The 23642-nt window shown below is 35.7% G+C and overlaps 1 protein-coding gene across 1 annotated transcript in view; it reads left to right on the forward strand.

The window, feature by feature from the left end:
* The first annotated feature begins 591 nt into the window (after window positions 1-591).
* The window catches only part of LOC115228726 (putative inhibitor of apoptosis), a 37606-nt gene continuing 14555 nt past the window's right edge, over window positions 592-23642 (forward strand). Inside the window, 4 exon segments of the mRNA XM_029799248.2 lie at window positions 592-1208; window positions 17315-18128; window positions 18131-18344; window positions 21405-21586. Coding sequence (XP_029655108.2) covers window positions 1192-1208; window positions 17315-18128; window positions 18131-18344; window positions 21405-21586 — 1227 coding nt within the window. The 5' untranslated portion in view covers window positions 592-1191.

Here is a 23642-nt window from a genome sequence, read left to right on the forward strand (position 1 = left end):
ATGAAGCAATTTTGAAATTTACAATGTTTTTATTTTGTTTTTATTTTTATTTTTTTTATTTTATTTTTTCAAGATTGTAGCACTAAATTTAATGAAGAATGTTGCACAGTATCCATACGGTGGTGTACAGCTAAGTTTTCCAAAAAAATTCCTACTGAATTTAGCCTCATGTTGGACAATGAGACTAATGGAATGACTAAGAAGAAACATAGCCTTCTTCAGAAGTACCGAGTTAAACCACACGATCTATTAATCACCTATTCATACCATTGAAGATATAGACATATATATATATATGTGTATGTATGTATATATGTATGTATATATGATCATTGAAGCCTAAACCGAATTTTAAAGGGAAGTTATCAAATTTTAAAGGGAAGGAAGTTGATTTTATAAGTCGTTCTAAATTTTAAAGAAATATTTGTAAAAACGTTATTAGCATGATGATGATAATCTCTATCGAATTATCGATAAATAGGTTTTTGCCTTAAAACACGAATAAAAATTATTACAAGAATAAATTACTTGTTTTTACTCTTTTACTGGTTTTATTCATTGGACTGCGGCCAGCTGTGGCACTGCCTTCAACAGTTTTGTTAAATTTACTAACCATTAACGTAGCTGGAAGGGGTGGTCCGCCCCAGGGCACTTTTATGGAGGCGGCACCACTTTTGGGTCTGTTGTAGGCAATATGAATTTTTTGTGGGGGCCGTGGGCGGCACACTAACCACGCTAGTGATACCGATCCTGGAGAAATTATTTCAAATGTCCGTTTGTTTCTATCAGTTTCGGATTTTCGTGTCATGCTTTTTTCCCCGTTAACGATAGGGGTTTTCCGGCGTCAGAATTTTCCCTACGTAAAAGAAGTGAAAATAGTTTTAGTTTCTGTTTGATACTATATAAATTTGGATCCACTATATATTTTACGCACTTTTCGTATCTGACGTGAGCAAAACATATATTGAATATTAATAGAAGAGAAAACGATTAACAGTGAATACACGAGACGCAATTACTTACTACAGAATTAAGGCTTTCATCTCATTTGACTGTTGGTTGTGGCGAAGATTCAAAGCTTACTGAAGACCGCAACTGACAGGTGGATGCTTATTAAGGTATATCAAAAGATTTCATCAGAAGACATTGTCATTGCAAACATTTTAATCCAAGTCATTGCTCTCACATATTATGGGCATATCGTCACGGTGAGTATTAAAGTAATTTCATGGGTATCTGGAAATGAAGTTATAGTTACGGTACATAAAGGGATTAGCATACATACACAATGAGTTTCCATCTGCCAAATTCTGTTAGGAAGGCGTTGATCAACTTAAGGCTACAATAGGAAGGCACTTAACCAAGGTGCTGCACAGTGGGATCAAATCCAGAACTACGTGGTTGCAAAGAACTTCTTAACTACACACCTATGCCTGTTACTGTTCAGGTTTTTTGTTTTTGTGATAAAAACGTCCCAACTTTTTGCCTTAAGACTTTCACTTTCGTTTTGATTCAAGGTTTTAGTTAGTTTTTTTACCCAGTATATCTACACGTTATTATTTATAGTTTTATCTGCTTTAAGATCCACCATTTCAAAAAGGAATTATTTCACAATCTGAAATAACTAAATGTATGCGTATCTGATTTAGTGGGAGAGAAAACCATTTCCATAATTCTTTTAGTCCCTCTAAAATGAGATTAAGAGTAATTGATTGTTATGAATATGGTTAATATTCGTTTTGAATTCTTTAAAGTGGTTTTTGTTGCTTGGTGCCCCACAGATGAGCCCTGATCATTCATTCCTGTGATCAAAGGATTCCATCTGTGACCATTCCTTTTTTTTTTCTTTCAGACAGTGCATCTAGAACTACTTTATGAAATGTATTATAAGATTGAAAGTGTGACTCGAGGTAGATTTGGCTGCTATTTCTGTTTGTAAAGTAGGAGCTTTCTCATTGGTAATGTGGGAGGGGGAAAACATTTTTGTTAATTAAAATCATGTGAAGAATTTAGTCTTTAAACATAAACCAACATTCTGAAGTGTTAAGATATTTGATTTATGAAGAATATATTTTCTTTTTCATATATGTTTAAAGAAATTCAGTTATACCAAATTGTTGATATATCATTACAAATCACTGTTATACTTCTAATCCAGTGATTAATTTCTTAAAAACCAAAAGAAAACAAATTTGGAAAGTAATGTTGTTTGAAAGATATTTTAAAGAGTTTTTCCTTTTTTTTTTTTTTTTTTTTTTTTTTTTTCTTAACTGGTTGTTTCCAGGAATGGTAGTAGTTCATTAATTAGAATTATCTGACGATTAAATGCCACAAAAAAACGATGTTAAAAATAGTAAGACTGTTTCAAAAATCTTTTTACCTAGTGAAAGTGTATATAATATATTCATAATTTGTTAATGATGATTATGACAGATGCTTTTTCCATCACTTACCAAGGTAAAAATAAAACCATTAATATAAATCCAAACAGAGCTAAAGGTTGTTTTTCCAGTTATGAAGCAAAATTAAATGTGCCTGTTATAACAGCTAAAAAAGTTATATGAAATAATCTAAATGAGTAGTTGTCTGGTTGCTTATAACAGTTACTATTATTCAGTGACTTGTACATCTATTTTAAAAGTGTTGATTTAACTGATAACATTAAGTTGAAGTTAGCTATTGATGGTGCAGTAATATTGATTTGCTACACAATGGGTTTAAAGCCATAGTTTTAATAAAAGCTTGTCTATGTCTTTTAAACCGAGACCTAACTGAAGGTACTACAAGCAAAAGTCAAGAGTTTGTAATTGTTGTTTAATTCGCAAACTAATCGTGGCTGGGCAAAGGCCAATTTATGATCAGAAGCAGTCCAGCCTTAGCAACCCTATTCTTTTCTTAGGCATTGCATATCAAAAACTACATCTAACTGTATGCCTCCTTTTTTAAGATGAAAGGATGATATTTAATGGAGATTTTACTGTTTTTTGCCATTCAAGCTACTCTTTTGAAGTTCTCTATAATACTACTATAGGCAACAATATGAATTTTAAAACTCCATAGTCTTTTCCAAGCATGTCTTTAAATACAATCATTTTTAAAAATTAATGAGTGATAACATGATGAATAAGTTTAGTTCAGCATACAATTTATATTCCATTGATTTGATTTTTGGTGAAGAGCCATCTGTTACATGCAGTAAAAGCTAAAGCTGAAACCAATTTGATATATTGTTGTTGGGTCCCTATAGTCAATTCTGCTTGAGAAGACATTGTATACTGGTCGATGATTGAATGTTTGGAATTATTAATCTGTAGGACCTAAATCCTTGTCATGCAGGTACAAAATCTGTTTAACCATGGAAATTTGGTTATAATTGTGGGCATGTTGATACTGTCCCATTAACTCCTTGGAAGTGTAAATAAAAATTACCAGTTTTCATAATGCTAATATCCTTGAAAAAGGAATAAACATCTTAATTTCTTATTTCCTTTTCCTTAAAACTCTGAAACTTCTTTTTATATAAGAAACCAATACTAGAAGTCAACATTCATATGTTTCTAAGAAAGACTTTTTATCCAAATAGTTGATACTACAGTTCAAAATATTCAGCTAATTCATTTTAAGAAAACAGTCTGTTGATACAGTTAACATAAGAGCCCTCACTATAATGCATGGAAAATTTCACTCATCTCTATAAAAAGTGGTTTTTAAAACTATTGCAGTTCACTCAATACTATCATCCATACTTCATGCATTACACAGGATATAAGCTTCATCCTCCCAAATTACAGCTTGACTTATTGGTTACTGTCCAAAAGGATCTCTACTTTGTAGAATCCTGCTCACCACACTCAGCTATGATGGCTCCTGAAGGAGTATTCCTGTAGCAGAAACTTCCATGTTTGCTGTCTGATTTACATGCAAATCCATACTGCACACAAAACTCCTTTTCTTCTCCACCAGTTTCATCATTGCATATTCACTTCCAACAAATGTCAGGACAGCTCTAGCCACCTAAAACCAACAAGGTCACTGACTTTGACAATGTCCCTTCCATTTCCCTTGAAAGCAGTACAGCCTAAGCCAGCTCTATCTTTGACAAACTCTTACATCTCTCTCTCTCTCTCAATATTTGGGAACATGCTAATTGTCACAGGTGACTTCTTTCTCACCTCTGACATTTCAAAAGTAATCAAAACGGTCATTAACACCTTGAGTTTCTCTACCTCCTCAATCAGTTCAGTTTCAGTGGAACCAGGTTTGCTATGGTCCTACATACTATTCACTTTATTAAAGCATTTAGCCATGTCTGATATGTAAAACATCTGACTAAACTGTTCATCCTTGGGCTCCATCTGACTTCTGTTTCTTGGGTCAAAAGCTTCCTGTTCAGTTATGCAGTCTTGCCCATATTCCATCATCTCTGGTGTTCCTCAAGGCTTAGCTATGTCTCCCCACATTCTTCCTCTTCTACATTAATGACATGCTTGCTTCACAGTAGTCACTCCAAGACTGATGGCACTATACAGAGTATCATCCACATACAACCTAAACACCCCACGTCACATCTGCACTGTTTCCATGAACAGAAACTTGAAAACGTTTTCCAAAGACAACAATCTTGTTTCCTCCAACAACAAAGACAACAAATTCACATATCAAAACTCTTCCATAGCACTTTAGCTTGTCATAGACAACAAACAGCTAAAGTCCTCAAAATTACTATAAATGTTAGACCTCACAATCACAGATATCTTTTTTTCATATCCATAGCATAACAAAGGCAGTATCTTAATGACTAGCCTTCCCTGTCAGAACTAGAAAATATTTGGACTTCAATAAACTGCTGACTTTTTACAAAGCTCAAATGAAGCCAACCATGTAATGCTGCTTCCACACATCAAGGACAACAATACTGCTGCACACCTTCATCCAAAAGGTCATTTAGCTAGTTAACATGGACACTGCAATTTCTGTCTCTTCTCTCAACAACTACCATACACAATGTCCTTTGTTTCTTAAAACTATCTATCTGCATACAACTTTTTCCAAACCAATTTGACACCTGTTTCTCCTCCCACAAATTGACCCCCATTTCCATTCCATTTCAGAACATCAAGCTTCTGGAATCTTCTTTCTGCCTATGTTTTTCTTGTAATCATTGACTTAGAGATGTTCAAGCTACAGCATCTGCCAATCTCTAAATATTTACAAAGATCATGATTTCTGTCTCTTTCTCATGACTAAAACTATATAAAAATTCACTAGTACAGACATAGCCTTGTAGTTAAGAAGTTTGCTTCGCAACCACTACATAGCACCTTGGGAAATTGTCTTCTGCCATAACTTCAGATTGACCACTGTCTTGTTAGTAAAATTTGGCAAAAACTGTGCAAAAGTCCATTATGTAACCATGTATATCTGCAAAAAATGTAAGCTTAGTAAGCAAACTGATAAATGCTTTCAAATAAACTCCTTTATCTACCCAAGACAATCCCTTGACATTCTTGCCATTGTAAGTGCAGTGAAAACTGGCCTGTTGTAACCAATGATGTTATTCACAAAATATGAAGTCCAAGCAGTTCATCTGAATGGAATTCTTCTCCAAGCAAGCAGATATTAATCTTCTAAATGATTTATTTTCAATGAAGAGCCAGAGTTTTAAAACGTTCTCTTGATTACAAGAAGTAAACATGACTTGATTTTAAAATTGTACATTGTAAACTTATTTCAGTATGTGTGTGGATGGATATGCCGCAAATGAACTATGCATATATTTTTGTTTGTGAGTTTCTGCTAATATGCCATATATATATATATATATATATATATATATATATCATCATCATCATCATCATCATCATCGTTTAGCGTCCGCTTTCCATGGGTTGGACGGTTCAACTGGGGTCTGGGAAGTCAGAAGGCTGCACCAGACCCAGTCTGATTTGGCAATGTTTCTACGGCTGAATGCCCTTCCTAACGCCAACCACTCTGATTGTAGTGGGTGCTTTTTACGTGCCACCAGCACAGGTGCCAGCCGAGGCTGGCAGAGGCTGGCAAACGGCCACGATCATATATGTATATACACACACACACACACACACACATATATATATATATATATATATATATATATACATGCACCTTTACATACACACACACACATATATATATATATATATATATATACACCTTTACATACACACACACACATATATATATACAGACACACATATATATACATACATACATATATTATCAATAAATCTATAGATATATTCTACGGTACAGTATATTGCATTGCAATAAAATATATATATTTGTTTGTGCATATAGTGTCAGCTACAATCTATAGATCTATTCAGTATTACATTATTATGTGTCTAATACAAAACACGAAAGTGTCACCTGTTATTTGATAAAGGAGAAATTCCTGCTCGTAAGAGATGAACTCCATGCACCAATGAAGTCAATGGAAATCAAAAGACACACATCAGTGACTCCAATCGGTGAGAGCATAAACATAAAGCAGAGCAAAAACTCCATGACAAAAAAGTCAGTGATTTGATTAAGAAAGTCTCTTCGGCAAATCTGTTGTTTCCAGGTTGGTTGTATTGCGTGGGACCTTGTGGAAAATGCCTTTTGTTATTGACTTGGAACGACCTAGTTTTGTAGACAGAAAGAAACTACCGGAGCCTGTGTAAGCCAGTGGGAGCCTATACACACACACACATACATACATACATCTGAGAGAGAGAGCTTTATTTAAACACCTACTTTTCCATACTTGCATGTTTAGACAGAAATCACATTGCTTCTTTCACTTTCCACCTGCCAAATCTTTTGATAAAGCTTTGGTCTGCCCAGAGCTGTAGTAGAAGGCACATTCACTGGATTCCATGCAGTAAGTCTGAATCTGAAACCTAGTGGCTGGGAAGCAAACTTTTTAACCACCCAGCCTATACATACTTGTGTGTGTTTACATATTTCATGCTCAACACTGTTTGAACAAAGCAGTAATGATGTTGACTTCATGACTAGTTAGTACATACTTTCATGGCCTTGTGGTATAAAAGTAATCTCTTGAAAAACAAGTGAAGGTTGACAATAAGAAGAGCATTCAGTCATAAAATTCTGTCTCAAACCTTCATCCAAACCCATAATTGCATGGAAGAATGGATGTTATATGAATGAATAAAAGAATATATATGTTTACATCTGCTTTTTATGCTGGCATATACTTACTTCATTTCTTTCACGTCTCTCCAGGTTCTCTGCTTTCAAGGTCCATGTCTCACCCCCATACATCATTGTACTTTGAATGCATGCATCTCACAGTCTACCTTTCACCCTTACAAGCTCTTCATTGCCAGCAGAAGAACTCCTTGAATATTTTCCAATCCTTTCTTACTGTAGATACTATACTTCCAAACACACCCATCTACTTCTAATTAGGTCACTCAAGGAGCAGAAACTAATCAATTACTTATAATGAGCCTTCGTAGAATTTGATAGCATCAACTTCTCATGGGTTTCTGGAGTTTACTACCTTCATCTATAGAATAAAAAGTTTATTAGAGTTGTAAACTACATACACAAGTAAACCTAAATACTGTTATATATCTATATATACACATCATTATAGATGCATTCAATTGTATTTTTATAGAGTTGTATTTATATGTATGATTAAACGTTCATTTTTCCATGCTTGCATCAGTCAGATGCAATTTATTGAGGTGGATTTTCTATGATTGTAAACCCTTCCTGTAACTAAACTTCACCTGTTTCCAAGCAAAGCAATACTTCCCCATAAACAGACCTGCCTTAGAAGATAGGAAATGGAGAACACCGCTTGAATGATGGTAAAACTCACTTATAACAAACATGTGATATCAAAAAAAAAGTACATGGTAACATACATATGCATGTACATGGCCCACTGAAAGTGATTTTTGTTAATGTACCTGAAACTCAAGAACTTTAGTCAGCTATTGAGAGGATATATACTGGTGGCCTTGTTTTCTATGTCCTATGTATTTAATTCCTCCTCTCTCTCTCTCTCTCTCTCTCTCTCTCTCTCTCTCTCTCTCTCTCTCTCTCTCTCTCTCTCTCTCTCTCTCTCTCTCTAATATTTGGGGTTGGTCTTTTTTTGCCAGACCATTCCCAAATATAACTGATTGCTTATAAAAATATCATTATTTGCAGAATTGTAAAACTCAGCTCCACTTATCAAATCATTGCAGAAAATGCAGGTTTGCTTATAAAAACAATACTTAAGAAATTATAGTTCTTAAATCTGATGGGAAGAGGTAAGTGTAATGGTAGCACAATTGTCATAACCCACTTTTTTTTAACAATATTAGACTATTTTCTTTAGTCAATACATGGTAATTGCTTATAAGCTTTAAGCTTATAAAAACATTATTATAAAAATATCTGTTTTAACACAATTTCACATCAGGAGTCTTAGGAATCAAATACATAAACATATAGGTACAAGCAGTACTCTAATGAAGTTGGCTTCACAGCCCAGGGTTCCTTGTGTAGTCCTGTAGTATGGCAACCTCAGCAAGTATCTTGTACTATAGGCACAAGTCAACCAATGCCTTGTGAATGGAAATGGTAGGCTGAAACTAAGAAGAATCTTGTATGTGAATATCTTTACATGTGCCTCATTAACACTGCATGAATTAAAGAACTGTCTCTGTTTACATTCTCCAGTAAAAATATGTAGTTTTAACTTTCAAGGAATGAGAACCAGTGGAATGAAAAAATTACTTAGCTTGAAAAACAGTCATGGGCTGGTGCTAGGAAGAGCATCCAACTGTAGAAAATTTTCATCAAGTTCTAACTCACAAGAAAATGAACATAAAACCAAATATGTATGTGATTTTCAGCTAGTAATATGGCACTTGAACGGTTAAATTACATATTGCACTGTGGAGTGTGCCCTTCATCTTCTGTCAACTGGAGTTTATGATTTTCAGTATCTTCCATTGGTATTCTTTCCACAATGACAAGCAGCTTTGATGTGACCAAGTTATGTCTAGGCTATTGAGCCCACACTGTAGCACACTTTCTCCCTCATCATCCATGCAGCCTATATCCACTCCAGTCATTCAGCAACAGTTTGGTTTTGTTATTCAGAATTTGTATATTTTAAAAACACATTTCAACCAAAGGACTTACTAAGTTTGATAAGTCCTATTTATTTAAATGTACACACTACAGCTGTTCAACTGAAAGTCTTGTCACATTTGACACGACCGTTGGTTGAAATGGTTATTAGGTCTTTTAAATAAATCTATGAAAGTTCTACCTTTGCTTTATGCATTGTATACCTAAAAGCTGTCTCCCATTAACAAGAATATATATAACATACAATGTTTATAACTTCAAAAATTATTTTTTTTACTATCATTTTAAATTTCAGTAGCATCTAATTTAAATTATTTCCTTTCAGAAGTCACACTTTCTTCATTGTTGGTTTATAAATTTTTCCATTCATTTCTTTCTTATACCTGAAAAACCCAAATCTTGGAATATTTCAGTCAAGATTTATCTCGTCCAATATATCCAATTCATCATCGTCCTTTAACACACTGTCCATGCTGACATAGGTTAGATAGTTCCATGGGATCCAATAAGTTGGAGGACCCTATAGTATTCCAGTGTGGTTTCTATGGCTAGATGCTCTTCCTAATGCCAACCACTTTACAGTGTATGGATAGTTTTTTGTGGCACCAGCATTAGTGAAGTTGTCTTCCAACTTGCTTGACTAAAGGGTTTAAAGAGGTCTCTATATCTGTAGGCAAATAGGAGAGAGGAAGTGGGATGATTTGGGGCATAATGAGAAAGATGAAATGTTATGAGAGGAGCCGATTTATAGTCATGTGAGTAATGACAATAGTGGAGAGAGAGAAAGTAGTTGCTGTTGGGGGAGGCTGTATGGAAGGGAAAGAATTGATGTCAGTGGTTAGAAGAGCAACACTGGTATGGATAATGAAGTGGATTGTATAAAAGGGGTCTAGGGCTGTCCCACATATGGTCAAGTATGTGGGGGAAAGGAACATGGAAAAGACAATCACGGGGTGTTGGGGATCCAGTGAGGCTTGGGGTTTAGGCCATAGAGGATGTTGAGGTGCTGGAGAAGCTTGGGGTGACAATAGAGAAGAGGCAGGGAAAGAATGATGGGAAGCAAGTGGTGAGACAAGGCGGCAAGCTGGCAGAAACGTTAGCACGCCGGGTAAAATGCTTAGCTGTATTTCGCCTGTCTTTATGTCCTGAGTTCAAATTCCGCCGAGGTTGACTTTGCCTTTCATCCTTTTGGCATCGATAAATTAAGTACCAATTATGCACTGGGGGTCGATGTAATCGACTTAATCCTTTTGTCTGTCCTTGTTTAGCCCCTTGTGGGCAATAAAGAAATAAGAAATAAGTGGTGAGACAAGGGATATGAATGATAAGGTACTGACTAAAATGAACAGGGAGTTGGCTGGAGGAGGAAAGATGTACACTGGTAGAGTGATGATGGACTAAGACAGTTGCTTACACATAGGTCTAGTCGAAGATGGGAGAGGTAGAATGATGGGGTGGCATGTGAGGTAGCCATTCATAGCTGATTGGGAGATAAGAGATGGAGGGTTATGAGTGTCAAGAGGTTGAGATGGTTAAAATGAATGCAGTGAGATGGATCAGGATGCAAAGGGTGGAAACAAATACAGGCTTAACAGTATACAACTGTTTACATACACACACACACATATATACATGCTCTCAAATACACTGATATATACATATATCATGGGCATGGGTTTGATGGTTTGACTAGGGCTAGTAAACTGAGGGGCTGCACCAGACTCCAGTCTGATTTGGTATGGTTTCTACGGCTGGATGCCCTTCCTAATGCCAACCAGTCCAAGTGCGTTTACGTTCCACTGGCACAGGTGCTAGTTATGTGACACGAGCATCAGTTACATTGCCTTCATGAAACCCAGTGCTCAGACAGTGCATTTTACCTGCCACTGGCACGGGCATCTGTTACGGGACACCAGTTTTGGCCACATTGCCTCCATGAGACACCAACATCAACCACAACTATGATTTCACTTGGCTTGATGTGTCTTCTCAAGCATGGCATGTTGCCAAAGGTCTCAGCCACTAGTCACATGACCATACTAGTGCAGTTGCTCTTGCACACCACACCTGATGCCTCTTATGCTCAACTTTTCACACAAGACACTAACACTCTGTTGTACATGCACACTGACATTGCACATCCAGCTAAGCATGCTAGTTTCATTTCTTTCAAGCCTACACATGTCCTCAGCAGTCACAACCCATGCTTTTCTGCCATGTAGCATAGCTGTTTGCACAGTCATCATACAGTCTGCCTTTTACTCTGGGGGAAATGCTCTTTGTTACCAACAGGGGTAGGAGCTCTCTAAATAATAGAAGCTAACAACTACCTTTAGCTTACTCCACTGGCAGTCAATGGAGTCTATTTTCTGTATATTTTCAGTGTTTATTGTACCTGTGCATCTTCCATACACAAAACTATTTTCCCAGTTAATCTTCCTCTGATATTGCTGCACCTCTTATGTTTCCATAGCTTGCACTGGGTGCATCTAATGGAGTTTCTACCTACATCTTTCCTACAGATTGAGCAGGACCATCTACCCAAAGGGATTTGTGATTTGTCTGCTTTCCTACTTACTAAGACTCTGATATTTGCCAGGTTAACTCTAAGGCCCTTCAATTCCAGACCTTGCTTCCACACCTGAAATTTCTTCTGTAGTTCTGGTAGTGATTCAGCTATAAGAACAAGGTCATCAGCATAGAGGAGCTCCCAGTGGCAGCCCACCTTAAATTCCTCTGTTATTGCATAGAGGACTATGATGAACAAGAAGGGACTGAGGACTGATCCTTAGGACTGATCCCTTCTTGTACCCTGAATTCATTGCTATACTCGTTGCCAACTCTCACCTTACTGACAACATCCCTGTACATGGCTTGTACAGCTCTCACTAACCACTCTGCTATCCCTAGTTTCTGCATTGACCTCCGGGCTCAGGGGACCTTGTTAAAGGCTTTCTCCATGTCAACAAAAGCCAAGTACAGAGGTTTATCTTTGGCTAGGTATTTGTCCTGCAGCTGCCTTACCAGAAATATAGCATCAGTAGTGGTTCTCTCTGGCACAAAACCAAACTGCATCTCATCTAGACTAACTCTCTCACTAATTAGTTGGGCTATGACCTTCTCTGTGACCTGATCTAACAATTTGATACTTTTGTAATTATTTCTGTCTAAGACATCATCTTTACTTTTGTAGCAGTTAACTATGGTGCTACTACACCAGTCAGTGAGTATGACTCCTTGTACCACCTGATTAACTATGCAAGTGACTAGACTATAACCCACACCACTAGATATTTTAAGCATCTCAGCAGTGATTCCTGATGGGCCATGGGGCTTTCCTTATCTTCATATCTTTCATGGCTTTGTCTATTCAGATTGCTGATCCTTCTGCTGGATCAACATTAGGCTGACTCTCCTTCTCCCATGAGTTCTTTACATTTAGTAGCCTTTCATAGTGGCACTTCCAAGCCGCTTTCTTTGCAGAGTCTCTAACTGCAAGTAAACCACCATCCATGCAGACACATTTCTGTCTAATATCACACTATAAAAATATATATATACACACACACACACACAAGATTTAAATTGAAGTTACTATTAGTTTCATGTTGTAAAAACATGATGATCTGACAAGCTTGCATAACATGCCATATGTTTTCCAAGCAATCTTTTTTCGGTTTCAAATATACATTATATTTATCTCTCACTGAATGGAGAACTTTTTTTTCATTGATCTCACCAACAACAGAACAGTACATTATGTATATATACGTACACACATACATACACCTCATACATGTAGGCACAGGCATGGCTACATGGTTGAGAAGTTTGCCTTTCAACCACATGGTTTCAAATTCAGTCCGACTACATGGCACTTTCGGCAAGTGTCTTCTACTAAAATGGATTTGGTAGATGGAAATTGAAAGAAGCCTGTAATGTGTGTGTATTCGTGTTTCCTTGCATGATAGTTGTAAAATGATTGTCACTGTCGTACAAGTGGTGTCTTTCATTTCCATTCTTCTGTGTGACCATGTTTGGCCATGGGGGAATATTACCTTGGAAATAGATGAAGATTAGCAACAAGAGGGGCATTCAGCCATAGAAAATCTGCAACAAATTTTGTTTGACATTACAACTGTAATGATGATATGTAAATATACACACACAAATTATATATAAATCATTATCATTTAAAGTTTGCCTTCCACACTGGCATGGTTTGAGAGGAGTTGGCTAGGCAAAAGACTGCATCATGCTTCAATGTCTGTTTTGGCATGGATTTTTATGGCTGGGTGCCCTTCCTAACACCAACCACCCTGCAGAGTGGACTTAGTGCTTTTTACATGGCACAGGCAAGGTCAGTTTTGGCATGGTTTTTACAACTCCAACCACTTTACAGTGTGGAGTGGATGCTTTTTACATGGCACCAGCACTGGCAGGGTTACCAAGTAACTTGCAAGATGAAGATCCTTTGAGAGGAGAGAGGGCATTGGAGGAGGTGAAATGTTCGAATGTGACGGAGAGACAGAAACAGGTGTCTTGTTGGAGGTACATAGTTACCCAGTCAGAGAGAGAGAGAGAGTATCAAGAATGAGGATAGAAATAGATGTGTGGCTTTAGAGGAGATACATGGTCGCTCAGCCAGAGGGAAGAGTGAGAGATAGAGGAAAGAATAGAAATGCTAATGATTATGTTCTCTGATAATTCATTATTACTAACAGTGAATTTAGTTTTTTAGTATATATATATATAAAGAGAGAGAGAGAGAGAGCAAAATGTGCATTGATATGATGATAGGTTGGAATATCTATATCTGTACATGCGCATATATATATATATATATCATTATCATAGTTTAACGTCCGTTCTCCATGCTAGCATGGGCTGGACGGTTCGACCGGGGATCTGGGAAGCCAGGAGGCTGCACCAGGCTCCGGTCTTATCTGGCAATGTTTCTACAGCTGGATGCCCTTCCTAACGCCAACCACTCCGTGAGTGTAGTGGGTGCTTTTTACATATATATATATATATACAGGGGATAAACAAAGTAATGGGAACACCTTAAAATTTCAAACAAATTTATTTTAATGTAGGGTAGGACCACCTTTGGTAGTAATTACAGCTTGAATTCTACAAGTTATGGACTCGTACAAAGTTTGAATTGTTTCCAAAGGAATTTTTGTCCATTCTTCAGCTAAAACAGTCTCCAGTTCTTGTAGTGATGATGGTGGAGGATATTGACTCCTTACTTGTTTTCCTAAAATGCACCATAAATGTTCAATAATATTGAGATCTGGGGACTGTGGTGGCCAGATATGATGTTCAACTTCACTAGAATGTTCCTCATGCCATTCAGTAACAACTTTAGCTGTGTGAAACAGTTCCGCAACCATAGGATGAATTTGATCAGATAAAATGCTTAAATAGTCTTGACTATTAATTCTGCCATTAAGGGAAACCATTGTGCCAGCAGATTTCCAAGATATGCCACCACTACCAGTTCATCATAGATCTTCCTCCATGTTTAACAGTTGGAAGAAGGCAGTCTGGGTCAAATGCTTCTTTTGGCTGTCTCCACACGTATACTTGGCTAGTGGTTGGAAATATGGTAATGGATGACTCATCCAAGAAAATAACACTCTTCTACTGCTCTAGGGACCAATTCTGTAGGTTTTTACTATACTCTAAATGCTTTGCAACATTTGTTTTTGAAAGTAGTGGTTTTCTGATTGCAGCCCTCCTGTGAAATCCGGCTTTGTGCAGCTCCCAGCAAACAGGTTTTGTAGAAACTGGGTTCTTGAGGTAGTCATTAAGTTCTGCAGTAATTTTGGGAGCTATGCTTTTGTGATCCTTTCTAACAATTCCCTATCTGAAAGTTTTGGTTTTCTTCCAGAGTTTTGTTTCGACGAGGTTTTTCCCTCTTTCTCAAAGACTGTCATTACTTTCCAGACAGTACTTTTTGATACACCAAACATTTTGGCTGTCTTCATTATGCTAGCACCTGCCATACAAGTACCAACAATTTGACCTCTTTGAAAGTCCGATAGATCTGTTATTTTAATGCATTTTAATTACTTTTTTCTGATGATATCTGAAAAGAAACAGCAATTTTAGCAAAACATATCAAGCAACACTAATTATAAATCAAAAGACATAAAAATAAACAAGCTTTTGACGGTTTTATAGATATTTCAAAATTATGATGCTAGTTGATAATATTTCCATTATTTTATCTAACCCCTGTATATGTGTGTATATATGTATGTGTATATATATATAATTTAAATAATGAGGGTGATAAATTGAATATTAATTTAATTGGCACTTAAAAAACACCATCCGAGCGTGGCCATTCGCCAGCCTCATCTGGCACCTGTGTCGGTGGCACATAAAAACACCATCCAAGCATGGCCGTTCACCAGCCTCGTCTGGCACCTGTGTCGGTGGCACATAAAAAAAAACACCATCCGAGCGTGGCTGTTCACCAGCCTCGTCTGGCACCTGTGTCGGTGGCACATAAAAAAACATCATCCGAGCGTGGTCGTTCGCCAGCCTCGTCTGGCACCTGTGTCGGTGGCACATAAAAAGCACCCACTACACTCACGGAGTGGTTGGCGTTAGGAAGGGCATCTAGCTGTAGAAACACTGCCAGATCTGACTGGCCTGGTGCAGCCTTCGGGCTTCCCAGACTCCAGTTGAACCGTCCAACCCATGCTAGCATGGAAAGCGAACGTTAAACGATGATGATGATGATGAATTTAAAACCAGTAGCTTAGCATATAGAAAATCTGAAAATTCAGAAAAATTGTATACGCATGTATATATATATATATATATATATATATACAGACACACACACACATATATAAGCATATGTACTGATATAGAGATCTCAGCTTCTATCACTGTTATCATATCAATGCACATTTTGCTACAGATAGTCAGTTCTTTATGCAGCACTGTGTTGCTAATCACTGCAACCTTTTGTCCTCTCCTCCACGAGATACACCATCCTCATTGCATGTTTTCCATTTGGAGCTCACAATACTTTCTTGGTCAGCAATCATCTTCCACATGCATTACATATACCAACATGGGCTTTTCTCTGACATTCATGCACACTGATATTACATGCACATTCATCAGAGCATGCTTGCCTCATTTCTTTCTAGCTTTCACTGGATCTCCACAGTCAAAGCCCATGTCTCATTACCATGAAGTATTGTAATTCAAGCACATATACAATCTGCCTTTCACACTGAGGGAGAAGGCTTTGTTACCAGTGCAGGTAATAGCTCCCTAAATTTCTTTCCTACCAGTTCAGAACATCCATCTCACCTAAGTAACAGAAGTTACCTTCTACTAGTGAACCAGCTGGGCATTTAAGTGAATCTATTTCTGGCATACTCTGAGTGCTTAGTACACAACCCTTTCACACATACATACTCTTCGCCTTCTTAACCCTTTCGTTACCAACCCGGCCGAAACCGCCTCTGGCTCTGAGTATAAATATCTTGTTTTCATAAGTTTTGAATTAAAATTTTCTACCAAACCTTAGTCACAAACTATGTTCCTAACACTAGCTGAATGATAACTAAGTTATTTTACTAAATTCTTTGTTATATTTAAATTAATTGAAAGAAACACAGAACATCTCAAAATAAATACAGTAACGAAAGGGTTAAAGAAGCATCCCTAAGAAACATTATTTTCTTCTCTACCATGTAACATTAATTCAAAGTTGCTTTTCAAGTGGTAAATTACTTTGAGTTACACTTTCACCAAAAATAACAAGAAAGAAAATATTCAATTATTTAATGCCCCAATTAATGTGTGAGGAGTATAGACATGTACTACACCAAAGATGTTGGGCATAAACACCTCCCAATTGTGGTAAGCAATCATATAGTTGCCTCTTAGAAAAGTTTATGCAAGGTAAGGGTTTATGGAAATAATTTATATGTTAACCAATTTGTATGAACATGATTCAATGAAGATTAAACAAAACAAGAAGACAGAATAGAAAAATAAAGTAACAGTATTCAATCACATGAGATTTAATGCTCCCAAGTAAAACTTTTAAATTGTTAAGTATACAGCTTTTTGTTTAGTTTTTTTTATAGCCAGATGGTTATTCATCAAATTCATATGATATTTTTGTATTTTTTAGTTTCAGTCACTGGATACGAGCAATGACCACAATTACTGAAAGAAAATTTTTAAAAAATCTTAGTACACCTCCAGGGGACTTACGCTATGAAATTGAAAGATTATTGACGTTTTTTGAAAATATTCATCCAAAGCTAACATCTGTACAACTCTCTGGAAATGGTTATTATTATGATACTACAGCAGAAAAAATTATGTGCTATTTCTGTAAAACTGTAGTTAAATTTTCAGATTCCAGTTTCAAACATGACCATTCATGTAGATACAAAGTTGACAGTTTTCCGGTCTATTTATATGATGAAACAGATGGTGAAAATGCTGCAGCTTTTAATGTTCAAAACACTGAACGAGAAACTGAAACTGTAGTAACAACTAGTACTGAAAAAGTTATTAATTCAAATAAAAATGAAATGCTTGATATGCAAAAAAGACTGGATACCTTTAAAAATTGGAACAAAAGCGTGCCAGTAACACCCACAGATCTTGCCAAGAATGGATTTTATTACCTAGGTTATGGTGATGCCGTTAAATGTGCATACTGCTCTGTCCAACTGCGCAACTGGAAAGAAAATGATGATGTCCATAAAGAACATACACGTTTTAGTCCGAAATGTCCAAATTTAGAATCTTTTATGAAAATGGATTTGAAATACGAACTGAATCGGATAAAAAGTTTTGTCAAGTGGACGACATCTTACCCATTAAAAGCTAAAGATTTGGCAGCTAATGGTTTCTACCACAAGGGGCCTGCAGATAATGTCTGTTGTATATTTTGCAAATGTGAAATCAATAATTGGAAAGCCAATGATAATATTAAAGAAAAACACAGGTCAGTTTCTCCGAACTGCCCTTCTTGTGTGAGAAATTGGTAGGTAATGTACCTATACAAGCTCGGAGTAACATTCTATTTGACCGCCCGATACATCCGAATCTTGCTTTGTTAAGTGAACGCCTTAAAACATTTTCTTCGTGGCCAAAGGATAAAAAACAAAAACCAGAAGTTTTAGCAGAAGCTGGTTTTTTTCATAATGGTAAGTATACATAAAAAATATCATGTTTGAGTCTATGATCAATTTCTTTTACTCTATTATTTCCAGTTTCCATGTTAGCATGGTTTGACAATTGAGATTTTTACATGTTTTTGGAGAAAGCTAGGCAAGCAAAGAACATATACCTCTTTCCTCAAGGACACAATGTAACAAGTAACAAGGTTTGAACTTATAATCAGATTATTACCTCTGTATTTAGAATGTCTCTGAATATTAAAACTTACCCTCTATTTACAATGACAAAATAAATAGCAAAAATTGATCTGAACAATATGTATAGTGTAATCATATTATCTTCATCTTTTGAGTTTTTATCTATTTTGATGATGTTGTATAGTGCCAAATCAATCCTGCTTGAACAGACCAATAATCAATCACAGGTATTCTTTTCAAACATTTTTATCTCTGATACAATGCTTTACATGTCTTTCCAATTTTTAAAAACAGCAGAGCATAAGTTGAGAGAGATTTGATTGCTATCAGGATAGTGGAATTAGATCTGCAATAATTATTTGGGTTGCTGAAGTTGGAGTCATTAAACTACAACTCTACATCTGAATAAATGTAAAATGTAATATAATGCACTAGTATTTCCAATTTTACACTCAGACGTTAATTTAAAAACAGATATAAGGGCTTCTATGCAGGAAGAGCTGGTGGAAACAATTCTATTTCTAAGAACAAGGTGTTAGTAAATTTTGAATTTGGATTTTTGATTTACCATTATTCTACAATATGTTTCTTTAATAAATTTTGTGTAGATTAACTTTTGAGTACTTCACAAAATAATTTTATTTAATGTAATCTTTCTTGTTATACTCACTTTGATTATATATTAAAAAATAATACTTTAATCTTGATAAGGAAGTGTTATGTATGTAATTGATCGTTTGTTCAGTTGCTTTGGGTGTTAAGTCTTTTAGTTTCAACTTATGTGTGGAAAAACAAAGAGGTTCCTGATTTTCTTTTGTAGTATTTGTATAGTTTATTACTTTAATATTCTTTTAATTCATAGCTTCTGGTATTAAAAAAAAACAGTTTCTTTTTATAAACCCTTTGGAAACAAAGGACACTGTTTGCATGATAGTACATTCATTCACAACTGTCACACAATCTCAAGGCAAGGAAACAGTAATGCACTTACGTATGCAAATGTACACACACACACGCATTACAGGCTTCTTTCAGTGTTTGTCTACCAAATCCACTTATAAGACCAGGACTACAGTAGAAAACACTTGTCCAAGGTGCCACATAGTGAGACTGAACCTAGAACCATATGGTTGGGAAGCAAAAATCTTACCACATATTTCATATTTCAAGTGACTACATAGTTGCTCCCTTGTTGGTCCATATTTTTCTTTTTCTAACTTGGTATTCATAAAACTGGAAACCTCTCCCCAAACCAAAAATGCTTTGATAAAGAAGGGTTGCTGTTATTTGACATTGAATAAGCTCAGTCGGTTCATTATCTGCAAAGTAAAAATGTGAAATGTAATTGAAATGCCACTTAAGTCTTGACGTCATTTAATGTCTATGTTCCATGGATTAGATGATTTGGCAGAATCTGATAACTCTAAGGACTGTATCATGCTCTAGAGTCTGCCTTGGTATATTTGTATGGCTTGATGCCCTTATGCCAACTGCTTTACAGTGTGTATTGGGTCCTTTTTTTTTGTACCACCAACACCAGTGTTTAACCACTTAGCCTTTTTGTTTAACCCTTTAAGCATTCAGATGTATTTCTTATTTATTCACACTGTTGTGAATTAATCATACATTATCTTGCAGCTTCAAGAGGTCAATAGTGTGTTTTTGTATATTTTTAGAATGACATTATAGAGGAGGTGTGAGAGATTGGATCTGGTCAGTTAGAACATAAAACAAATAGAATATCTGGATTAAAGTACAATATGGCTGGATTAAATGCTAAAGGGTTAAAAATTGATAGTAAAATTATATCTACTGGCTCAATTGATGCCAGTTTCTACCTAAGTCCACACCTACTTAAAACATACTTGCATTTTATAGTTGAATTGTTGGTTTTTGGCCAAAGTCAGTCAGTTATAAGTCTGCTTCAAAGTGTTTCTCTCAGGCTGACATTAATAAATGAGTGTTGAATTTTTTTTTTTTTAATTAACTCTTTCGTTATCACATTTCTGTTAAAATACACAGCCTTTGTTTCATTTGATTTTGAAAATAATGAAAAATTTTCTAAAATAACTCTGTCATTATTAATCTGGTGTTTAGAACATAAATTAGAGTGAAATTTTGATAAAAGGTTCAAATTTTAATCACTTCAAAACAAGAAGTTTGTATCATAGATTCAAGGGCACTTTCAAACTTTCAAAGAGCTAAATAATATATATTCAATAATCTATTATAGTTAAAATTTTACTCATCATAAATTTCAGTGAAAGTAAAAGAAACACATCTGTTTGTTATGTAAATATTCTTTGAAGCAGTTATTGCTCACAACTTTTCATAAAATTATATCTTCTTAAAGGAGATAATGAAGAAGTTTAGATTTGTTCATTCAACCCAACATACAAAATTATAACAATTGTTAATACGAATCTAAGTGCATACTAACTTCACTTCATTCTTTTTATTAACATCATCTTCAAGAAAGATGATGAATTTATGGACTCCATCGTTAACATGTCAAACTAAATACCTTGTCTTTTTTTTTTTGTTTTGCTCTTTTTAGTTCTGAGTTTAAATCCTGCTGAGGTCAACCTTACCTTTCAGTCATGTGGAGCCAATAAACCAGTGTTAATTAAATACTGGAGTTGATGATATCACCTAAACTTATCCCCTCAAAAATTGCTGGCCTTGTGCCTAGATTAGAAACAGTTACAATTGTGTTCAAGAACAGTAGATGGTAGATTCAGCATAATACTACCCATCATGTCTTGCAGCATTTAGATACATCTCCTTAGATTCTGAGTTCTGGTCCCACGAGAGTTGACTTAATAACTAATAAAAGCTTTCAATTTAATTTGTCTTAGTTATTCACTTTCATTTTCTATTGCTCTACAGGAAAGTCTGATACAGTAATTTGTTTTAGCTGTGATGGCGGTTTGTGTAATTGGGATGATGATGATCAACCATGGCATGAACATGCTCGATGGTTTCCAAGATGTACTTTTGTACAACAGATGAAAGATTCTAAGTACATTGCATCTGCAAGTATGAAAAACAAAGCATCTTCATATAACCAGGTAAAAAAAAATAACATCACTATTCATTTTTCTGATAAATAACTTTTATTGATAGCTAGACTATTTCTACTGCTTAAAGTATATTGCTACACTTGTTAATTCATACATGTATTTCAAGAGTTAAAGGAACATTTTGTACATTACACTAGCATTTAGGGTACTAAATCAGAAGAAAATCTGTGAAGCATCTATGTTCTAAATGTCTAAAATATGCTAATAAGTTTATAATTTTTCAGATATTATTAACCTCTTCTTTAGTGATAAAATCATTTTTAATATTTACACCTATACTACATTTCAGTTACTTTGTAAGTGATAAAATAGAGATTTCTACTCTAACTATTGGTATTGTTGTGTAGAACTGAACACTTCGCATGAGATGTTCCCTATCGTATTTGATGAAATGTTCAAGGTGAACCAACAGATTTACTACACTAGATATGCTGGACTTCTGTCTGTTCTTGAACCATACTGTGCATCTTATCATGTGTCATTCAGTTATTTGTAGTACTGAGGCAATTTGGAAATCTAACACCTACCTTACCCAACCTGCTCCTATGAGTGATGCAAAATGTAGCTATTGATATAATGTATATTTTACTTCTTGTGTAATTACTGCAATTATGTAGGTGTGACAGTATTATCTTGGTTCAATGTTAAATTATTAAGATATTTGTAGGCTATTTTTAGAAATGATTTGTTTTAATTTTCCGTAGATAAGACATGTGCTGAATCACTGATCATGTAAAATATGCTATGTTCCAAAGTTTGTTAGAGGACCTGGGTAATTTTTACAGAGAGTAGATTGAGCCCCAAGTGGGGTGGATTTCGTGCATTCTTTGTAAACTACATTGATGATTTCCTTGTTTTGGTTTGATACCATGCCAGTTTGAAGTTTAAATGCTGAATTATTGAACTACAATTACCTGAATTCAAATGTTACTGCAGCCATTACTATGTTGTGTATTTAGGCAAGATATATTGTCTCCTTGGGCAGGATATATTTTCATCATCATTATTTAACGTCCATTTTTCATACTGACATGGGTTGGACGGTTTGACCAGAGCTGGCATGCTGGAGAGCTGCACCAGACTCCTGTCTGATTTAGCATGGTTTCTATGCCTGGATGCCCTTCCTAACACCAACCACCTTACAGAGTATACTGGGTGTTTTTACGTGGCACTCCTAAAGGCCAATTCACTTCACCACTTCTGCTGTGGAGTACGGGTCTTCTTGAGTACAGCAAGGTGTCGGGTATCTTGGTCCTTTGTTATCTTGTCTGAAATGTTCAGCATCCTGAAGTCATCCATCAGTACTTCAGATATATGCAGCAACCAGTGTTTGTTTCTCTTGTTAATCATATGATTGGACTCCTCTTTCATCAGATCATTTTACTATAATATCAGCTAAAAACCTAATGTATTATGCTTATGCCTCACTGAGAAGCATACTTTACACTCTGATATTTGGTGATAAATGGTTTCACGGTCTGGACATATCATGCTCTTTCCACTATACAGTCTACTTCTATACACCCCCAGATTCTGGTTCTCTGCACTAATTTGTTAATAGTATGCATCCCAGCAGTTTCTGGGTCTAGCAAGGCTATTTCTGTATTTATTTTTTAAAAATTTTTCTGACTAAGTGAAAGATAAAGTGTTTTTAGGGTGCTGTTGTGTGTTTAGCTGTCTGGAAAGGATTTTTACCCCTGTTGTAACAGGAGGGACTGTAAGATTTGAAGTTTGCTGCACTTACAAACAATGGCTCTTTTATGTTCATATGGTCTTTCATTTTTAGTACTTTTATGTTGATGTGTAGATAATCTGTATAACCCATGATGATGCATAGTGTGTTGTTTTGTGATTTGGTAATCTATTGTGGTTTATTTGGAAGAGATCAAGGATTCAAACAGAACTGGCATAGTCTATTCTGGATCTAATGTATCTTTTGCACATCATTGTTGTTGTTTGTTTCTGCTGACCAAATGTGGCACTTGTGATTGTTGTATGTTTATAAGTCTATTTACTTTATTATGTCTTCTGTGTGTGCTGTGAA

The sequence above is a fragment of the Octopus sinensis genome, linkage group LG2, assembly GCF_006345805.1.
Source record: "Octopus sinensis linkage group LG2, ASM634580v1, whole genome shotgun sequence".
Lineage (NCBI taxonomy): Eukaryota > Metazoa > Mollusca > Cephalopoda > Octopoda > Octopodidae > Octopus > Octopus sinensis.